Here is a 22,635-nt window from a genome sequence, read left to right as displayed (position 1 = left end):
AATTAAGATTAATGTATTTTTCTGTAAAGGGGCTGAACCCATTAGCTCCCATGGCCCAGGTAAGGTTGTAGGGACAGACAGGAGACAGGACACCAAACTGCAGTTTAAAACAGATTTCTCAGTGTGCTTTATGATCAAGTGTAACAATATACAGTTACTTTTCTTAAAATCTCTCGGTAAATAGTTGAAGAACTTCATTCCTTGGGATCTATATGGATTTTTGCTACCCAAACACTTACAAACACATTCATGGCTTTTCATTCGATACACTCAGCTGCAGTTCTCCAGTCACTTTCTCTCTTTAACCAGTCAGTCCACAGACTTACTTCACAGTAACTACCTCCCCACAGTTTACCTATTTTACAGGCTCTTTTTGGTCCCTTAGTCCTCTCCCAGGCACCAGTGGCCTCTCACACCGTGGTAATGGCCAGAGCCATTTCTCTCCTCCAGGCACACAGGAGAGAGCCCGTAGGTGCAGGAGTGCACCCCTTTTACAGGCAATAACAGCTCTTAATTAGCTGGCTGAGAGGGAAAGTTAACCCCTCCTTTCCTTTACACCTTACATATAATTAGGGATGCACAATTCGGCAATTTTCAGCAGGAGTCGGATTTGACTGAATCCTTCTGGATGACCGATCCAAATCCTAATTGCGGGAAATCACGTGACTTTTTTTCACAAAACAAAGAAGTAAAAAATGTTTTCCCCTTCCCACTCCTAATTTGCATATGCAAATTAGGATTCGGTTCAGTATTCAAGCCGAATCTTTCCCCAAGCATTCGGGGGTTTGGTCCAAATCCAAAATAATGAATTAGGTGCATCCCTACATATAATGCACCAAAAATACACATTTTTTGACAGACATGTGTGTTAAGCAGCAACAGGTTGTAACTCCTAAACCAACTATTGATTCTCTCCTGGCACCTCCTCATTCTACATTCATATAAAATATCCCAGCCATGACCCTGTACTAGTGCTCCAACACACTGACTGGATGAGCGTTTATGCACGAGAAAGCATGGCACATTTACTGGAGGCTACATCAAGCTCAAGCGCCCAAACTTTATACAAGAAAAGAGTTACCCTGGCATAGCTTGTGATTGCAATGATGCACAATAGTGTGGCAAACTACAACCTGAGTGTACAAGCTTCTTTACGGATAGCTTCTATTTTGAGTGCAGTCATGGAAATGTTCCTGTTTGTTATAACAATTATGTTTAACAATTATGTTTTTGCTGTTGCTGTACAAGTAATAGTGTACTCGAAGGGGGTACACAAAATAAAGTTTGCTTTTATTGCACACAATATAATATCACAGCGTTACACCCTAGTGAGCTTGTTCCAATGTGACAGCAAGCAGTGGCTGTATTCTCAGCAGAAATGGCATAACACAAGTACATTGGCAGCAAAGAGCCTTCTTATAAGGTTGTATTACCAGATGGCTCAAAGGAACAGTGCATATGCAGTATGAGTGAGCAATACAAAGATCAACACCATCCAGGAGGTGGAGGATGAATCACATAGGGAGCCTTGATAGATTCCTTAAGTATGATGAATGGTCTGTTCTATTTAATATATATATTATATACTAAGGTTACAGACAGTAATACATTGCTACATTATACTAGTCACCACCCCAGACATCTTCTTGACTCGCTCCCTAATAGATAGTGATCCCGAACAGAAAAAAGTGGACCTGGACAGAATGGGCCAGAAATTCTTAGAGAAGGGTTATCCGCAAACATTGATTGAACAAACCATGGACACCGTGGAGTCCATGGATCGAGAACAATTATTAAAGAAAAAGGTATTTCAAGTGGGGGATAAAGATGTGAGCAATATGTACTATGTCAGTAAATTTAATCCCCATAGCAGAGATACCAAGAAGGCCGTACTTAACTACTGGGAAGTAGTGGCCAACGATGACACCATGGGGCAAAGAGTACCATGTAAACCCAGGTTCAGCTACTCCAGAAACACCAGCCTCAAAGAACACCTAAGTCCCTCTGACCCAGTGGGGAAATACACCCAACCCCCATTGCAACATTTTCTCACATCACGCCCAGGGGTATACAAATACACTGGATGTGTTGTGTGCAACACATTAATTTTGGGAACAGAGTTCAGGCACCCAAGAACTAGTAAAAGTTTCAAAATTCGGCACAGGTTGACGTGTACCACAACTATGGTGGTATATGTAATAAAATGCCCATGCGGTCTCATTTATTGTGGGAAAACCGTTAGATAGCTTAAGGAAAGAATCAATATGCACAGGGCGAGCATCAGGGCAGCATTGGACATGGATAGGCAAATGGATCCCAATAAACAGGATATTGCTCAGCAACCGGTGACCAAGCATTGGCGAGAAGCCAGACATGACCCTGCCCAGTTCAAATGCATGCCCATTGAACATATACCTAAACCCCCTAGGGGTGGGGATATTGAGAAGCTGTTACTGAAAAGGGAGGCCTTTTGGATTTTTGAACTAGATTGTGTTACCCCTAAAGGGTTAAATGGACAATTACAGTTGAATTGTTTCCTGACCTTATTTGGTTTTATCATGTTAACAGGTCCTGTACCTTCCATTCCATAAGAGATTAAACTAAAGATCTATGTGTCAAAGAATTATCTTGCAATTATGTAGGTAAAATCGGTTCCTTTATTGTTTGCATGCAAAAGATACCATTTTTTCCTTTTTTCCTTTTTTTGCTACAATGTTTCAAATATATGGACACTAGTACATGCACAAGAAGCATGTACTGCACTTGCTGCCTGTAAATGGCAGAGATGATTAAGGATGAACTGGCCCTCCTTATATGGACTTATGACATCACTTTAGGTGCCCAAAATTCACTGATGGGGGTGGGTATTTTTTTTGTAACACTCATACTGCACTGTATCCTTGAGAAAGGTCGGATAAAATGTAAAAGTGTGTGAATAAATTGACACGTTTTTTCACCAAACCATACAGAGAGTGCTGATCTTCTATTCATATATATATATATATATATATATATATATATATATATATATATATATATATATATATATATATATATATATATATGTTCAAAGGCAGCCGCACTCTAATCCGGAATTTTCTGTATTCTTGTGGGTGCAGGTTCAAACCCTTTATTGCATAATTAATCACATAGAACCGCCCTCCAAATTGTAGTGAATCAAGTCACCTTTATTTGCATGAATCTTTGTGTCCAACGTTTCGGCCCCCCCTTTTTTATCCTTAAAGGAAAACTATACCCCCCAAACAATGTAGGTCTCTATAAAAAGATATTGCATAAAACAGCTCATATGTAAAATCATGTTTCATGTAAATAAACTATTTTCATAATAATATACTTTTCTAGTAGTATGTGCCATTGGGTAATCATAAATAGAAAGTTGCCATTTTAAAAGATAAGGGCCGCCCCCTGGGATCGTAGGATTCACTGTACTGTATGTTAGGTCACATGAGCCAATTAACAGACAGAGTTGTGTCTTTTGCTTCCACACTTCTTCCTGTTACAATTAGAGTTGAAGTATTTCTGGTCAGGTGATCTCTGAGGCAGCACACAGACCATCACGAAATGGTGGCTCAAGGCAAGAGATGTGAAAGGGCAATATTTACTTAAATATATATTCCAGTTTGGTAAGATTCTTTAATATGCCACTTAATATGATATGAACTATCTGTTGCATAAGTGTTCATTTTGGGGGTATAGTTTTCCTTTAAAAAAGGCCCCAAAGGGGGGCCGAAATGTTGGACCTAAAGATTCATGCAAATAAAGGTGACTTGATTCACTACAATTTGGAGGGTGGTTCTATGTGATTAATTATGCAATAAAGGGTTTGAATCTGCACCCAGGTATATATGTATATATATATCATAAAAATAACCGCACTATATAGGACTTTGTGAGTGAAAAAATGATTCCATTTATTCCTTCACTGTTTCGGGTTCTTATTTAAGCCGTCTTCAGGAAGTCTTCATTCCTGAAGACGGCTTAAGAAAGAAGCCGAAACATTGAAGGAATAAATGGAATAATTTTTTCACTCACAAAGTCCTGTGTAGTGCGGTTCTTTTCATGTTATAGATACCTACTTTTTAACCAGCACCAGGCATTGACTGATAGTTTGTGTTTGCACCAGCAGCTTGTATATATATATACTGTATATATATATGTAGTGTATACCTCTTTAAAATTTACACATACCCATTTAAACACACAGCGCCGATTCGGACCTAAGCGCCGCCTGAGGCGGCTCCTGCAATGCCGCCCCCCCTCGCCGACTTACTTGTCGGGAGGGGAGGCAGGAACACTAATGCGGAGAGCGCAATTGCGCTCTCTCGCATTAGTAAAGCCGAATTTCCGGTTTAAAAACCGGAAATTCGGCTCTTAAAGGTGCAGGAGCGGCTTTTTGCTGCCCCTGGAAACCGCTTCGGCGTTGCCGCCTGAGGCGAGCGTCTCAGCTCGCCTCATTGGCGGCGCGCCCCTGTAAACACATATGAATGAACACAGGCACAGCTACAGTTAAATGTTGGAAACTGCCTTTCTAATAGCGTAACTGCTGATGGCAGAAGTGAAATCTAACTTTGAACAGTTTTGCTAAAAGCAGACTACAAAATGTTGTTTAGATAGTACCTGACCCCAGCCAGAATTTGCATAATTTGCACCAACAACGAACAGCATCAGCTACTGTGGATGTCATACCTTGGGCACAATGGGACGTGTGGTGGACCTGCACTCAGGCCACAAGCTTTCGATCCAGGGTATATAATTTAATCTTTTCAGCGGTGTATATGTTAGGCCTGATAGATTACCCAATAAGTTCAGCCGAGTCTCAAAAATGAGTTCATCGGAGAAGGAAGCTTTATTGATCAAGCACAGAATACAGGTGCATTTAGTAGCCTGGAGAGATCTCTCTCTAGCTGTCTTTTACAAGGCCTTTTATTACTTAGCATACACCATAGCAAAGTTACATTTTTTCATTTCATTTGCTTACTCATTATGCATCAATATACTGTAACTATTCCTAGGCAAACATTGATTTAAGCAACTTTAATTTCTTAAAGGAGAAGGTAAGGTTAAAATTAAGTAAAGCTTTATCAGAAAGGTGACAGGTCTATATAAAAACACCATTAAACCCTCAAAATAATGCTGCTCTGAGTCCTCTGTCAAAAAAACACAGCATTTCTTTCCTTCTATTGTGTATACTGTATCAGACAGTCTTCTGTATCAGACATCCTGTTTTCAGCATTAACCTCCAGTTCATGCTCAGTTTACTCCTCTCCCCCTCTCCCCCTCTCTGCTGTAATCTGAGCCCAGAAATATGAGTGAGCGGGAGAGACTCGGGCAGGAAGTGATGTCACACCAAGCTAATATGGCAGCTGCTATCCTAAACAAACTGAGAGAGTTTCAAAAGCTGTGTACTCAAGTATGGTAAAGCATTCTGCAGAGTAAATATAGTGTTATAGCTTGCACTATTGTGGCTTATCTATTGGCAATAAACTGCCCTGTTAGCTCTCCTTCTCCTTTAATAACCGTTGTTATCTTAATTTCCTTTCTGCAAGCTGATGGTCATTCGGTTCCACTTATTATTATCTGGTCACTAAGATAATTTCAGCACAAGTAAGCATAGTTGTTATAGTGGCTGATGGAAATATACCTTGTTGATATTGATGTACAGGGAGGTTATAATAAAGCAATCATTTGACAGGTAGAATTTGGGATGCATGAAGGAAACTAGGCTTCGACACCTGTCAACATGAGGAAGAACCATATGAAGTTTTATTGGGAAACTCTCACTAAAGCCCAATTGCGACTAGTCAATTTTATACTGTTGCCAATGGCTAAATCTTGGAGATAAAGGTCAATTCATTTTTCAAACCTTAAAGCAAAAATTGACTGGATATTGGTAAACGAGAACCTAACGAGCATTACCCAGGACAAACATGCCCAATTCAAGCAAACCTGGCAACCTTGGCTTACCTATAGTCTGGGCCTGCAGAGGGTGCTAATAGTACAAGAGTCCCAGCAGGACGCATTTTGCTATGTCTGTGTCATTCAGTCAGACACCTGGGATGCAATATGAAAAGTGCATTAGCTGTTGGCCTATTCATCTGGGGAAGCAAATAGTGGTTTGAGACCCAAAGACAGAAACCTCAGTTCTCTACCTTGCTTAGTACTGATTAGGACAGTTGAGATTTTGGTCCTTTAAGTGGTTACTATGACTTAAACAACACTAGGCAGTCAGCTTTACAGTACTGTCGGCACCAAAATCTTTAATTGACAAATGCATGTCTGAATAATTGTGCAGCACTGCAACATCAGCACCCAGTTTCCCAGCTATTACGGGTACGGGTCAAGATCTGATCCATCCCAAATAGAGGGGCATCGTCTCCCTCCTTCTATGGTATATAAATGCCATAAAAGCCAACAACAGGGGAAGGGGTACATGCCATGCTGTATAGAGCAGCCACATGTTACTAGGCAACGTGCAACACTCAAGGCCAGCAGCACAGTGCATCTGGCTATATAAGTCCCTTGCATACAACAGCATGTACAGTATATAGAAACAATATCCAGCACTGTGCAAAGTAATCAATTCTAAATCTTGTAAAGGAGAACAAAATGTATACTCTTTAAATCTAATTTATAAAAATACAAAAAATACTAGGCTAGTGGTTGCCTATCCTCTGTGGACATCTGGTCAGCCGACATACATCTGGGCATAATGTACTATAGACTCACTTGTGGCTTGTTTTGAATAGCTCCTCCACCAGATTGTAATAAAAACTACTTGCCCTGGTGGTACAGTGTTGTGGCGGGGACCACGCCGTTCTTCTTCCTCCTCCATTTTGGGTTCTTAGGGAGCGCGCACTAACGTTTCATTCTATTTATGGACGCGGACGTCCATAAAAACGTTTTGGCACGAAAATCAAACTCCTATATAAGGCTCATTCTGGCTTCAGTACCTTGTTCGTTATAGGTTTTTCCTTTTGGTGTTTTGAGCGTAAGCTATTTGATTCTGATCCTGTTTGATATCTGTTTTTGACCCTGCCTGGTTTTGACTATTCTACCTTCTGAAACCTGACCCTTGCCTGATTAACAACTCCGATTCTGCTTAACCCTCTGATTGACTACCTGGTTTGACCCTTGCCTGCCTGACTATGATTGAACAACCCCTTTAACTAAACTGGAAAACAGGGCAGCAAACTGGAAAATGAGGTTCAATGTTGATAAATGCAGGTTATGCACTTTTGCAGAAATTATATAAATGCAAGTTATACACTAAATGGCAGTGTGTTGGGAGTTTCCTTAAATGAGAAGATTTTAGGGTTTTTGTTGTCTAATTCTGGGCAGTGTCATTCTGTGGCTACTAAAGCAAATAAAGTTCTTTCTTGCTTAAAAAGGGCATTAACTCAAGGGATGAAAAAATAATTATGCCTCTTTATAGGTCCCTGGTGAGGCCTCATCTGGAGTATGCAGTGCAGTTTTGGACTCCAGTCCTTAGGAGTGATATAAATGAGCTGGAGAGAATACAGAGACGTGCAACTAAACTGTTTGGGGGGCTGGAAAATTTCAATTATGAAGGTAAACTGATTTGGGTTGTTTTTTCTGGAAAAAAAGAAGCAAGGGAACCAGTAACGTAACTAGAGGGGGGCGGGCCCTGGCGCGGGATGCGCAGCCGGGCTCCCCCGCCCCCTACAAGTGCCCGGAATCGCCAGGAATTCGTGGCACACGAGCTGCATTATAGACTGGTAGCATGGTATTTTTTTCATAAAAAGGATCAACACACCACTTTAGACTAGGGGAACAGAACTTTAATTTGAAGCAGTGTAGTAGGTTCTTCATAGTAAATAAGTTGCGATGTATATATATGTGCACTGGGGTTCATATGGAAATGTTGAACAAAATAAACCCAAATTAACTATGTCACTATGCAATTTATCCAGAGGTGGCTTCTTAGCATTTGTGCACAATGGGACTCTCTCTCTCTCCTGTCAAGGACTAAAAGTGCCATAGACGTAACAAATTCGATCTTTCTTGGAAAAAATCTTTCCAAGAAAGATCGTTCGTTACAAAACACACGTGTAGAGCTGAATGTGATGATTTAGACCTAACAATGGGCGATCAAAATTTTCCGTCCAGTCCGATCGCGGAGCCGCCCGATATCCTTCTGACGATATCGGTCGGCTCATTTCCCACCATATACGCACCGAATATCGCATGAAAATTCATTTTGTACAATATTATCTGTGCGTCTATGGCCACCTTAAGTGTACCTAAGGAATATTAGCTGCCATAAAGTAGACTGAACTACAAACATCACTTTGACACACCAGTAAGCGATTACAATATCCAGAATATGTGCAAACAGAATATACCCACGTGCTCTAATGTAAGGAGCGACACCACATTCCCTCATCATGCTGGAAGTCCTGGGTCCTGTGCATCAATGTTATCCTGCAGAAGGAGTGTATTAATCCAGCTGACTAGCCTAGACAGATCCAGACGTCACAAATTCCATTCAAGTGTGGTTTCTGTAATGTCTGGTGAACCCCCTGGGAACTGAAAGAAGAATGCAGGACTAACTGAAAATCTGAGAGATGACAGATGGCTAACCCTTTATAACACTGTCATGTTCCTGGTAAGTGAATTATTTGAGTGTGAGACACAGTGGACACTGGCTTGGCCTCTTGGATAGGATAATGGATAGGATAGGATAATGGAGAACAGTACTTGTAATCTTCACATTATACTCAAACCTTTCCTCACTAGCAGGGCACACTGCTTAAAACTGTCCCTTTCTACTTCTTTTATTCATTATCAGAGTGACAAAATAATCTGTATAAATGGCCTTGGGAATGCACAATTAGAATCTTACTCCAAATATGTAAACAAGAGGGAATATAGGTAATAGCCAAGTATGCTTATACCAAGATAAAACTGCCGAGAGAAGGCCAGGTACTTGTAATATACTTTGGCCATTGCAGATCGTTTCTTTCCTGAATTCCCAGGAAAAATAATATAATAATTCCATTTCTGCTCTGCACCTCTACTTTTCCTCATCCTGGGCACAGGTTTATTACCTCTGGGAGCATGTTGATAAGAACCTTAGCTCACTGCATATTAGCTGTGCGTCAGAAGAAGTGCAGAAGAAGAGTAAAACTGTTGGGATCACACAAGTCACACAGCTGCTGGCCATGGGAAGATGCACAACAGCCCTATGCCATAAAATTAATCACTGCAGGTATGGCTCCGTTATCTGGAAACCCATTATCAAGCTCCGAATTACCGGAAAGTCATCTCCCATAGACTCTCCCATAGACTCCATTCCAGGCCCAGATTTGTGGCAAGTTGGTAGGGGCCAGACGCTTGCTGAGGAGCACTGGGGATACGCAGCAGGGTATAACATATTTATTTAAAAGTTAAGAGGTCCCTAGTATTGCATAAAGTCTGTGGCCACAATCTAAGAGAAATCTTTATGTATTCGAGGATCAACCAGTGAAATATTTGTCATAAGGCAAGGTGAACTTCTTTCATCAGATAGCTATTAACCAGGAGAAGCAAAAAGTGACCTAGGGCCCCAGAAGCACAGCTGGGTCCAACCTGCAATCCTCTGTACAGGAATGGGATTTCCTGTTCCTATTTCCTTGTCCTCTGTAATAAAGAAACAGTACCTTGAACATGATCCCAACTTAGATATCATTAATCCTTATTAGAGAGCGGTTTTATGTAATGTTTAAATTAATTTTAAGTAGACTTAATGTATGGAGATTCAAATTACGGAAATATCTCTTAACCGGAGAGGTCCTGATAATAGGACCTTTACCTGTAGCATAAATGATGCAATCATTGCAGTGTTATAACCAGGGGCATAACTAGAGAGAAAACCCTAATTAATGCATGATTTCAATATATATTGGTAAAACAGGACATCCACTGGATATGTTGGGGGTCCCAAAATTTATTTGCAGTGGGGCCCAGTAACATCTTGTGACCCCACCGGTTAGAACCAGCTTAAAATTGGGTACCTGTGGACATATAGAGGGTTGCTGATGGCTGACTGAGCAACCAATGGAACAGGGCTCAACCCTAACCTACCTTCTCCCAAATCCTCATGCAGCAAGCTCTTATATAACAACAGCTGGGCTGCCCATGTGTGACATTGCCAGGGTTAGGGTGGGCATGACTATATAAGAGATCACAGCCGTCAGGTTACGTAAGGGGAGGTACCCATGAGGTTTTTCCCAGTACCCTGGTGGGCCAGTCGAACACTGGTTATAATAACAGGAGTGCTAAATGTTGCACATATGTAATAAATATACTAAAAAGCCGTTAAACAGTAAAATCTGTATTTTTGTCAAACTTTCCCCTGACATATGCCCTATGGGTTTCAGGGCAAATGCCCTCTCCTCCATACCTTAATACTAGCCTTGCTGGTAAGGAGTTCAGCGGCTGTCTGTGTTTAACAAGGCAGATATATGTATAATTCTTTCAGTGTAATAGGAAAGCAGATTTCCTAAGGCTGCTTCGCTAGCAGTAAAGATATTAATCACCAGATCGCACCTACTTCCCCCTTCCTTCCTCCCTCCCTCCCTCAGCCTTGGTGCCTTTCTCCCCTCCCACCCCTTCCTTGGTACAGGCACAGATGAGCTGTGGGAGGCTCTTGTCACAGTCACAGGGACTTTAGCACTCGACTTTAAGCTCCCGACATGAAGCTTTGGCTGGTGACTGGCACAGAGGCCTAAGTTGGCATTATGGAGGAGAATGCCAATGTACAGGAGACGGGGGACCAGGAAACCCTCCCACCAGCCCAACCTGTTAAGCAGGAGATTAAGCGACATGCCATCACTGATGATTACAAAGTGTCAAAGCAGGTGCTGGGCCTGGGTATCAATGGCAAAGTGTTGGAATGTTACCGCAGGGATACCGGGCAGAAGTGTGCACTCAAGGTGAGTACAACATGGTGATAGAGAACTGTGCCCAGTGAGAATGAAGGGCATGGAGCAAGCTGAGAAGTGTGGGTACAGTGAGTGCCAGTCTGTAAATAGGAGTAATATACAGTAACTGTTACTAAGTGTATTATGGACACATTTCCAGTTTTAGGCTTGTGTAGAGAGTGTGTTCGTACTGGTCCCCCAACACCACAAGTGCCCCTAAGAGTAGAAAGTACTAGACATAGTAGAAAGTATATTTATTGTTAAAGCATGCTTGTGTTGAACTACGATTAGAATACTGTAATAGCTGGAGGGACGCATGTCCCTGGTTTGTGTAAAACTCCCCCACCCCATGACAGGGTCTTACCCTTCCTGCATTGCCAGGGGATCAATTTCTCTAACACCAGCTGAGTGCCCAGTAAGAGTGCCAGGCTGTGGGAGCTAGGAGTGGTGTGTATGATTACTGAATGTGGCAGCCAGGAGGAAATGTACAACTCTGTATTTAGTGTCATTTCAGTAGGAGAGAGATGAAGCTTAGTTAGAGAGTAAGTCGAGAAACACGATAGGGAAGTGTTTCAGGAGAGCAGTGGCGTCTTCTTAAAGGAAAACTATACCCCCAAAATGAATACTTAAGCAACAGATAGTTTATATCAAATTGAATGACATATTAAAGAAATTTACCAAACTGGAATATATATTTACATAAATATTGCCCTTTTACATCTCTTGCCTTGAACCACCATTTCGTGACTGTATCTGTGCTGCCTCAGAGATCACCTGACCAGAAATACTACAACACTAACTGTAACAGGAAGAAGTGAGGAAGCAAAAGGCAGAACTCTGTCTGTTAATTGGCTCATGTGACCTTACATGTGGTTTGTATGTGTGCACAGTGAATCTTACGATCTCAGGGGGCGGCCCTTATTTTTTAAAATGGCAATTTTCTATTTATGATTACCCAATGGCACATACTACTAAAAAAGTATATTATTATGATAATGGTTCATTTACATGAAGCAGGGTTTTACACATGAGCTGTTTTACTCAGTATATTTTAATAGAGACCTACATTGTTTGGGGGGTATAGTTTTCCTTTAAGTAAATGTATGCTCTGGATTGTCTACAGACATATTATAGGCACATGTAACAGGAGGGTGCAGTCTCTGTGAGTGTTTAAGGTGCACACAAAGGTCCATTTTTTTAAGTGAGGCCACCAGATCTGTCTGTGCATATACAGTAGGTAAGTGGCTAAAGCAGGCTGATCTGATTGTTTAGCCATGAGGCCAACACTTGGATCACAATAGTGGCCTGTAAAGACATGACGTCTGCTGTGATCAAACCTGCAACTCAAACATGTATCTCTTACTGTACCCGGAAGATATGTGGGAATAAAACACAGAACAATGTCCATTCATTGGCTGATGCTAGCATGTATGCATGGCCTTGGATTGTTTGTGTGTCTAGTATATCATACAATCCAGGAGGCAGCCCTCTAAATGGCAATTTTTAAAATGAATTAATGACATTTACTACAGGTTTTGGACCTATTATCCAGAATGATTGGGACCTGGGGTTTTCCAGATAACGGATCTTTCTGTAATTTGGATCTTCATACCTTAAGTCTACAAGAAAACCATTTAAACATTAAATAAACCCAATAGGCTGGTTTTGCCTCCAATGAGGAATAATTATATCTTAGTTTGGATCAAGTAAAAGGTAGTGTTTTATCATTAAAGGGAAAGTAAAGTCTAAAATAGAATAAGGCTATATGCTGTATTTTGTATACTACACAAAAATGAAGCGCTCACCTCCGTCTCTTTTCCCTTTGGACCAGGTGCTTAGCAGTCAATTTCCCACTCTGCCATGGGTATCAAATCATATACAATCTCCAACAGACCGCAGCACACTGACACGTTGTTTGAGGGTCCTGTGAGACTCGAAACGTTGCATTTTTTGTCTACTGAGCCAATAAATCACAAAAGTTTCACAGAAACAACGTGTCAGTGTGCTGCGGTCTGTTGGAGATTGTATTTTGTATACTAAACATAAACATGAACTTACTGTGTCACAAGCCTAATCAAACAAATGATTTATGCTTTCAAAGTTGGCTACAGGGGGTCACCATCTTGTAACTGTGTTAAACATTTTTGCAAGACTAAGACTGTGCACATGCTCAGTGTGGTCTGGGCTGCTTAGGGATCTTCATAAATTATCAAAACAGGGAAACAAACAAAGCTGAGTTCTGCATGGCTGGGAAGTAAGGCTGGGGCTCCCCCTGCTGTTCATAAGTATGATTGTTTCCCTGCAGAGAAGTTAGGGACCATCTGACAATTCCTATCCACAGCAGTAAATGAAAGGAGAATTTCACTGCATACAGACAGGTTTCTTATAAAAATGGTGCACATTTTTTAATTAAAGTATATTGGGGATAGGTTTCTTTTTCATTAAAGAAAGTAAAAATTTATTTTTTTGCCCTTTAAAGATAGTGAGTAGTGATAGTTAGTGAGTTAAGTCTGACTGATTGTTTAGCGTTTAGTAAAGGATGGGATCATAGGGCGACTGTATGGACCTGTCCGACACAAAGCCCATTGAAATCTCATTGATCAGATGTAGCAGGACATTGTCTTTTGTGCTCAAACTCCTGTAGGCTGGTGAGTTGATCAAAAACACCCAGGTCATCATTTGATATTCACCCAGGTTTTTTGTGCCCCTTACATTGGGAATTAGACAATGTCTTTGATTTCTAAGAAACTGTTTTATTTTCAACTTTTTCACTCTTTGGAATGTATATTTATTGTCGTGTTTCAGTGCAGCAGAAAATTATTTCTTTTATACACTTGGAGTGTCAGAAGATTTGCCTCCAACTTATCCATATTCATGTACAGCCTGTTTCCATGCAACTACTTGGAGCCCATCTGCATTTGAAATAGTTTATTGGATAAGAAAACTTGGATCGCGGCAAGGCCTCCTGCACATGTTGTGTTCTTAATGCAAGGCAGCTCATCTTGAAAATCAAATCTCTTGTCTTCTAATTATATCATTAAATCCATCTTTTAAAGATTGCTAATGTATGTGCTCACAATGGCGCAACTGCATTCATAGATATCTCAGTGGCCTTAATCACATCACCATCACTTCATTAAAAAGAAAAATTCATTCCAATGCTATTTCTATGATGCTGACACTGGACGGTCAAATCCTTTGGGCTTGCATACGTTGCAGACTTTCATTCCATTTGTAGCATCTGTAGAGCAAGGCCATGGGCATGTGTAATGTTTCTCCAGTGAGATATTGTATATGATGGTGGGGGGCGTCTTTAGTGGCCGAAATATAAAAGCATACGAATGATGCTGTGGTGTAAGGGCTTTCTTTACACACACAGATCACAGTGATATTGGTACTATCAGTGCAATATGACACATCTACTTAGATAGCAGTGACAGCATGCTGCTGCTTTGACCAAATAGTTTACTGCACTGAAGCTGCAATAGAAAAGGTTAAAATATGGGCCCCATCAATACTTTGTGTTAGTGACTGTTTCCAAAAGAAGGTTGGGTAAGAGTTCAGTGTTTTTAGAGTTTTGGCGTGATAGAACCAGTATGTTGGCTATCTTCTCCTAGATTGAATAGACTGTCAATATGAAAAAAACCTTGTTTAGAACATACGCTGAGCAATATAGAAGTAACTGCTAATTATTTGCTCAGATGGTGCACATAAGCAGACACTGTAAAGTTGGCATCTAGTGCCCATACCTATATAGATGCTCTAATAACAGCAGCAGCACTGGGCAATCAAAGGGTTCTGCTACTTAGGGTGGTGGCAGACGAGGCTTCGTTTTCCGAAGTCACCTGAAGTGCCATCCCATTGGTGATTTACATTATAGCTGGCATTTAGGGGAGATTAGTAGCCCGAAGAAGAGCCGATTTGTCGCTGGGTGACTAATCTCTCCCAGTAGCCTCGTCTGCCACCACCCTTAGTGAAAATATTGTTGCAAGCCTTGTGTTCCCCATAATTTGCCCCTTGGCTTTTCTCCATTAACCCTGTTAAGGTTTTCCCATCATTCCCTATATTTTCAACAGAAAGAATGCTAGTTAACAATCACTCTGCTTGGATAAAGAAGGTGGATAAGCTTGCATTGATTGGTGGATTTAGAGTTAGCCCCAATGAATACAGAATCAACAAGGCTACAATGCCATGTATAGTATGACCCCCCCCCAATGGAAAGGCATAATGTGCCCACCAGTGTATTTCTAACAGTATACAAATACATGGCAGTCTGGCTGACTGTCTTAATCAGATGCATGAATAACACACAGAGTTAAGGTGGGCATCACTATAAGAACCTCTTGTTTGGTGAAAGCATGTAGCTGATTTGGTCATTGACATGCCAAATTGGGATTATCACCTTGAGCCAATGATTGGATCATGATAGGAAGACCCACTTGGAGATTTAATTTAATCCCACAATTTGATTATATTTTCTTTTACCTGGATTTAATCCAGAATGTTACATTGCTTTGCTGTTATGTACTGTATAGTAAGTAACATTGTGACTCTTTGTTTTGGTATGTGCATTATGATATTTATAATAATTTAATGCTGCTGTGTTAGGAATGTTACATTGTGGTTATATACTATATAATGTGCTGTGTAACATTGTGACTCTGAGCTCAACTCTAGGCTTTGAGAAAGGTATGTGACATTTCTGCTATGTGCTGTATGCATTAGGAAAGATGTGTTACTGGATATCTGGGCACTACTGTTCCCTTTGAGCATTAGGAAAGACTGGTTCATGTGTGGATTGTGCTGTGCTCTGTATATTTCATTCCGTATATGACAGATCAGGCAGAGTGGGTGTAACAAGTTTTGTATTGTGACTGAGGGTGTGCCACAATCCTGTGCTCTGAGGAATGTTTCTATTTCATTTCTTCGCTTCCTGTTTATTTAATTGATTCTATTGCTGATTCCGACTTATACTGATTGTGCACAAATGTGTCCAGACAATGAGGAGACTGAATTAACCTGACACTTTGGGGGTTTAGTAAAGCCTTGAGGCCGTCACATGTAAAGGATAAACAATGTAATTTGTGTGTAACAAAACAGGTGCACACATGTGTGGTGCTCATACAGGGGGCAGATTTGCTTGTTCATTCACAATTATGTGTTTTCTTTATCTAGGCACAAAATCAATTCAAACTGAATAGGCACAGTGGCTGATTTTCTAACATAGGTGTTAAACAACGTAAATGCCAATGGCAACCCATCGGCTACTACTACTAGTTCAAAAATTATAAAAGCTAATGAAAAAAAGATTGAGCAATGGTGGCAACATGTGCCAAAAAAACTGCCATATTGGCCCCTCCAGACTGAAAATGCAGCTTATTACTGTGTGTGTGGGGGACGATCAGAAGAGCCTGTGTGACCAATAGTGCACCAAAAACTGGCCAAATATTTGGCAGGCTTGAAAATCCTGCATGAGTTCATGTAGGTCAGCAGTAGGAAAAAACTGATTTGGCCAAATGCATGGATGATCAGATAACAGAGAGATATACTTGGTAGGGGACCCCACCAAAGGAGCAGATCACAAACTGTATAGTCAGCTTTTTGTATTGGTGCAATTTTCCATCTCCTGTATGGCCAGCTTTACTGTAATGGTACAATATCAAGCTCCTGTGCTTGAATGTTATTTCCAATGAGTTTCCCAAGTGGCTCTCTGCCTTCTCTTTGCTGTGTCAGACTATGGATAGAGTATCAGACATGAGAATTCAGTAACTGTGGAGAAGAAGGGTCCTTCATGCTCACCCTCCCACAGATCCCATTAATACTGATCCAAAGGAAGGGCAGGCAAACAGAATGACAAAAAAGCAGCACAGAATCAAAAACTGTTTCCTGAAGATTGCAATTGTTAACAAAACCTCAGTGTTCTACACCATGACCAGTTTTAGGGTAGAACAAAGAGGGCATTTGCCCTAGGCCCTTTTCAAGGTCCATTGGGGGAAAAACTACTGTATGTTTAGTAGCCCTTTATCTGTTGATGCAGTATAACTTCCAAAATATCCCACTGTTGTGGAGAAGCTTAGAGTTGTATAGGACTGGATTGGGACCCCAAACATTGGCCAAGTTGTTATTCTAGTCACTTGTTTCAAACCCCGGGGTACTTTCTTCTCAGGACCCCATTACTGTACTTATCTGGTACCCCAACATTCTTTTTGGCCGACAGCAACAAAGAACTTGCTCACCCAGGGCACAATAGAGGATGCTGGAGCAGAATCACCAGCCCAGTTGAAGTAATTGTCTGGGTGCCTAACAATTTGGCACCCTTATCCCTGCCTACTTGAGAGTAATGGGAAGCCCCTGCCCTGTCATGAGTATCTTCTACTGCTTAGATGGAGTGATCTCCATGTACAAAATAAACAGGTAGCAAGTGGCTTTCAGATCCATCACATTTTTACATTCATGTTTTTACTTTTCTGCACTGATTTATTGCAATAGGTTATTACCCCAATGCAGGTCTGATGAGTGTTGGAAAATAAGCACCTTGGGGCAATTTGGTTTGACACAGGGAAGGCAATTAACTGAAACCTTTGCATTCTGATAGGTTAAGATGCAGAAGTAGGACAGCAGAGGAAAATATGGTATAGGGAATCCTAAATAAGACAATCCAATTTGACTAAGTAGGTGTTATCTGAAACTGTAATAAATATATAATAGAAATATTGGTTATGAGTTGGACTCTGTTGTCTGTTTAGGGCTCTGTGATTCTTAACTCATTTCCTTAGGTTTCTCTCTGTGACAGAAAGCAGAGGGCATAGTTCTGTAACCTGAGCTAGCAGGCTTGTGACACAAACACACACACACAGAGCACACGCTAGCCCATGCACTGCCTGACATCTACCCTATAAATAGAAATTGATGTTCTGTGAGCAACTATTCTCCAGCCCAAAAGACAATTTACCTTCCCCCCAGACTGCGAAGGAAGGAGGTATTTCAGAAGAAGACTGAATCTCCCGTAGGCTGAGCTCCTGAGTATCCCTATCATTGCCTTCATTCACACTTTCCTCTGCTGATACATTTATCCGATTACTGGCTTGAGTCTGAAGCTTAATCATTATCCCAAGATGAGGTCACTGGGGTGGGGAAGAGAGTTGGAGGGAGGGATAGTCAACATCTTGTCACCATAAAATAGGGAACTCGTCAGACTTCTTTCCCTACTCAACCAGACTAAAGCTGGCCATAGATGCAAAGATCCGATCTTTCGAATCCTCGAACGATAGGACTTCCCTATCTCCCGACCTGCCACTAACCATTCCAATCAAATAAAGTAGTAAAAGAACAGATCAGCTGATGTTCTGCCCCTGACAGCAATCGTACGAAAGTTAAGGTGGCCATAGACTCAAAGATCCGCTCGTTTGGTGACATCGCCAAACGAGCGGATCTTTCCCCCGATATGCCACTAACGGCATGGCTGTATTGGGGGTACGAATGTTTGGCCGTATGGCCGAACGATCGAATTACGATGCGCCAAGGGGCTCCGACGGGTCGGTTGGTTAAAAATCAAACCTTCCCGATCGATATCGTGGCCAGATATCGATCGGGAAGACTCGTCAGAAGCCCCCATACACGGGCAGATAAGCTGTCAAATTGGTCCAAACGACCGTTTTCGTCAGCTTTATCTGCCCGTGTATGGCCACCTGTATGTCCGGAAATTGTACTACTCCTCGATTCGTACGATCAAATCTTTGTGTCTATGGCCAGCTTAAGGCCAATGGCTCATGGGCACTGTTCTCAGCCCATGGTCAAAATGCAGTGTGAGCAATTAGGTACCATCAGTTCCCCTTTTATTAATATATATTACACAAGAGTCATGCATATACTGTAGATTATATCATGCAACAGTATAACAATATAACAGTATATCATTAAAAAATGGTGGTTAGTGATGTCATCAGTTATAATCAGTGCTCAGTGATGTAATTCTGTGACGTGACACAATATGATAAGCTTATATTTTTACAATAGGATACATAGAGCAGTTTATTGTAATTACCTGTCCTTTCCACCCACCCAAATGTTTCCAACTCCCACCCCAATCCGCTCTTATTGTGGCAGTAGTTTTACAACAGTAGAACAATTTCTAAATATAATGGGACTTTTTAAAAATTGTCTAATGTATTAGAACTTCCTGCACAGGACAGTAGAAATGTAGCCACCTCCCTGCACACAGATACATTATACTGGAATGTCAAGTTGACATCATTGGATGATGCAACAGCCTTTTCTAATGAGATAATAGTGTTTGTTTTTAGATGTAGGATTAGGCTGGAGCATTCATACTTTACCACGCCTTGATCAAGTCTCAGATACTCTAGTATTGATGTCATAAAGACTGAGCAAAGCAAATTACCTTTGTACTTTGTACCTTACTAGGAGGATAGAGAAGTTACAGAAGGAATTGCAAAGTGCAAAGAAAAGGTTTTCCCTGACACGCTGAAAGAAAGTCTGAAAATTTTTCTATAACAGATACACAAAACATTTATCAATGTATAAAGATTTCGGCCTGCAGAGAAACTCGGGTAGAGAATCCACTGTTCTGCAGCTGCTCCTCTTCTGCTGCACTGCCTGCACCTGGAATTATTGCCTCCAGGCTCCTCTCAGGTGCAGGCAGACACAGTGGATTTCGACATTGAAAAGCAAGATTTTGCATTTTACACTGAAATCTGCCATGCCTGCAAAAGAGAAGAGGAGCAGTGGGGCAGCGGATTTAATGTGTCGTGTGGCACTAGCCTAAATACTCCAGCTCTGTGTTAGAAAGGAATTGTCAACATGGAATAAATTTGGTCTGGTTTTCAGGTGCATCTAAAAGAGTTGTGGGTTAAGGTCCCCATAGACGCAAAGATTTCTCTTGCCGAACGACTGATTTAAGCGAAGTCCGACCAATCCATCGAAATTATCGTGCTGTTAGTGGGAATCGAACGATCGTACATCTTACGATTTTTCACCCGACATCTGTCAGAAAATTGATCGACCAGGTTAAAAAATCTTTATCGGTCCCAGTGCAATCTATCTAAGTCCTCAGGAACAAGCAGGCAGCGACCCTTTGTTTTCCTGGCAATGTCGCCTGAAATGGTCTTTTTAGTTGATGGACAATTCTTACGATTGTACGATCGTTTCGAGATCGGATCTTTTAAAAATCTATACATCTATGGCCAGCTTTAGTTTTATAGACACTGTAATCAGGGCCACAATGGGAGGGGGGAAGGAATCCTGTCAGGGCAGTAGGGAGCTCAGAGGATTGAAAATGAATTGTTGCTGGCAGGGAATAGGTGGCATTTTTACAGGTAGAGACCATATTTGTATATGTCCTAGGCAGACTGGGTGTGTGGTCTGATACATTATTAAGTTTAGGGAATCGGTTTTTTTTTTAACCTGGGACTCCTTTCTATTCAGTTGATAGGGCTCATTGCTGGTGAGCGTCCTGAGAGGGAGTAGGATAAGGCCCCATGATTACTGATTGTGACACTGCCTGTTCTAGCCATATATAAGCAGAGTTTCACATGTACCCTACTAAGTATCTGTACTGACATCACACGGCCAAACTGGGTAAACTTTTAAAGCCTTGTTTCAGAGCAACAGATCAACAGGTTCATATTTACCAGCAGGCCTGGACTGACAATCTGTGGGTTCTGGCAAATGCCAGAGGGGCTGCTGTTAAATGCCAGGGCCTATTTTGACTCCCAGTCCAGACCTGTTTACCAGTGATCTTGCCCCTCTTGTGCAGGGTCCCTGTTAGTTTCTATGGAGTCTGGAAGTCTGTGCTAGTGTGGCTGTGAATAGAGAGGGTTTATTGGCAACTATCCTTGAACTTTTTGGGGTGGCGCCTGATGCTGAAACATGAACTGCAAGGTTTCCATAGGCACGCAGACCAGCAGCTACATAAAACTATGTCAGGCTTGTGGTGTTTTGTAACAACATGGGTTAAAGTTGCTGGCTCTCCCCACTTCCTGTTTCTTCTCAGCCACATCCTCTCTCAGTCATGAAGGCAAATGACTTCTCACACACCCAATATAGCTCTATAGCCTAAGCCAATGTATATGCAGCAATGTGTACATTATTGTAAATAGAGGGAGAGAAAACAAAGACATCAAGCAGCAAATTACACCAAACTAGTTCTGTTCCCACAGATAAATATGTTGCATGCACTATTTTTGTGTCTAGTCCCTGAGGGCCTCTTGCTAAATGTTTCTCAGGAAAAGGACCAAGGTTCCCATGGTGCCAGCTACTTGTTGTCCCCCAAACTTAAAGGGGAACAATCCCTAAAATTAAAATGTAATATGAGCTTTGTTTCACTGAAGTTAGAAACCAAATATAACCAAAATGCTGTAGTGTTTATGAAATAATCAAGTTACTCTTTACTATCTTCTTCTCTTCATTCGGGAGTCAGATTTTTATTAACGGTTGGATCTAGTACATCCTTTTGCAGGGGGGGGTTACATCTTTTTGCCTAGTAGATGTGTTAGAGCCTACTTTTTTAAAAAAAATGTGAATATCCTAAGCTCTAATACATCTGCTAGGAAAAGGAGCCCACCCTTAAAGATATAGTTACATAGTTACATAGGGTTGAAAAAAGACAAAGTCCATCAAGTTCAACCCCACCAAATGAAAACCCAGCATCCATACACACACCCCTCCCTACTTTTAATTAAATTCTATATACCCATATCTATACTAACTATAGAGCTTAGTATCAGAATAGCCTTTGATATTATGTCTGTCCAAAAAATCATCCAAGCCATTCTTAAAGGCATTAACTGAATCAGCATCACAACATCACCCGGCAGTGCATTCCACAACCTCACTGTCCTGACTGTGAAGAACCCCCTGTATTAGATCTACCTGCCAATCAAAATTGGATCCCAAAGGAAGAGAGACGGGTTGCTGATAGGGGGGGATATTGCGGATTAAACTGATTATTTCATAAACAGTGCAGGATTGATTATATTTAGAAAGTTTAATATTTACTATTTCAATTAGATAGTGCTTATATTTTATTTTCATTTTTGCTGTACTTCCCAGTTTAAGGCCACATCAACAGAAAGAGAACATAGAGAAACAGAAAAGAGAAACAATTCTTAGGGGCACATTTATCAAGGGTCGAATTTCGAGGGTTAATAAACCCTCGAATTCGACCCTTGAAGTTAAATCCTTCGAATATCGAATTCCAAGGATTTAGTGCAAATGCTTCAATCGAACGATCAAAGTAAAAATTGTTCAATAGAACAATAAAATCCTTCGAATCGAACGATTCAAACGATTTTAAGCGATCGATCGAAGGATTTTTATTCGATCAAAAAAATGTTAGAAAAGTGCTGGGGAAGGTCCCCATAGGCTAACATTACACCTCGGTAGGTTTAAAGTGGCGAAGTATGAAGTCAAGTATTTTTTAAAGAGACAGTACTTTGACTAATGAATGGTCGAACGATTTTTACATTTGATTCGATCGAATTTGATCGAATTTGACACATTCGATGGTCGAAGTGCCCAAAAGAAATACTTTGAAATTCTAATTTTTTTACATTCGAATTCTTCACTCGAGTTTAGTAAATCTGCCCCTTAGAGGTTGTGTTCTGAAATGAATTCCCCCCTAGGGACAGAAACCATATGCCCAAACCTTAAATTGGGAACTGCAGCAAATTTG

At 41.1% G+C, this 22,635-nt stretch overlaps 1 protein-coding gene across 2 annotated transcripts in view; it reads left to right on the top strand.

Moving 5' to 3' along the window:
• The first annotated feature begins 10,623 nt into the window (after window positions 1–10,623).
• The window catches only part of mapkapk3.S (MAPK activated protein kinase 3 S homeolog), a 34,271-nt gene continuing 22,259 nt past the window's right edge, over window positions 10,624–22,635 (top strand). The window contains exon 1 of one of the 2 annotated variants that reach the window (XM_018259781.2): window positions 10,624–10,955. In XM_018259781.2, the coding sequence (XP_018115270.1) occupies window positions 10,761–10,955 (195 nt within the window). In that variant the 5' untranslated portion in view covers window positions 10,624–10,760. 2 annotated transcript variants of the gene reach the window in all.

The sequence above is a fragment of the Xenopus laevis genome, chromosome 4S (genome assembly GCF_017654675.1).
Source record: "Xenopus laevis strain J_2021 chromosome 4S, Xenopus_laevis_v10.1, whole genome shotgun sequence".
NCBI lineage: Eukaryota > Metazoa > Chordata > Amphibia > Anura > Pipidae > Xenopus > Xenopus laevis.
Note: the sequence above shows the minus strand (reverse complement) of the source record. Positions and strands in the feature narration are given on the sequence as shown.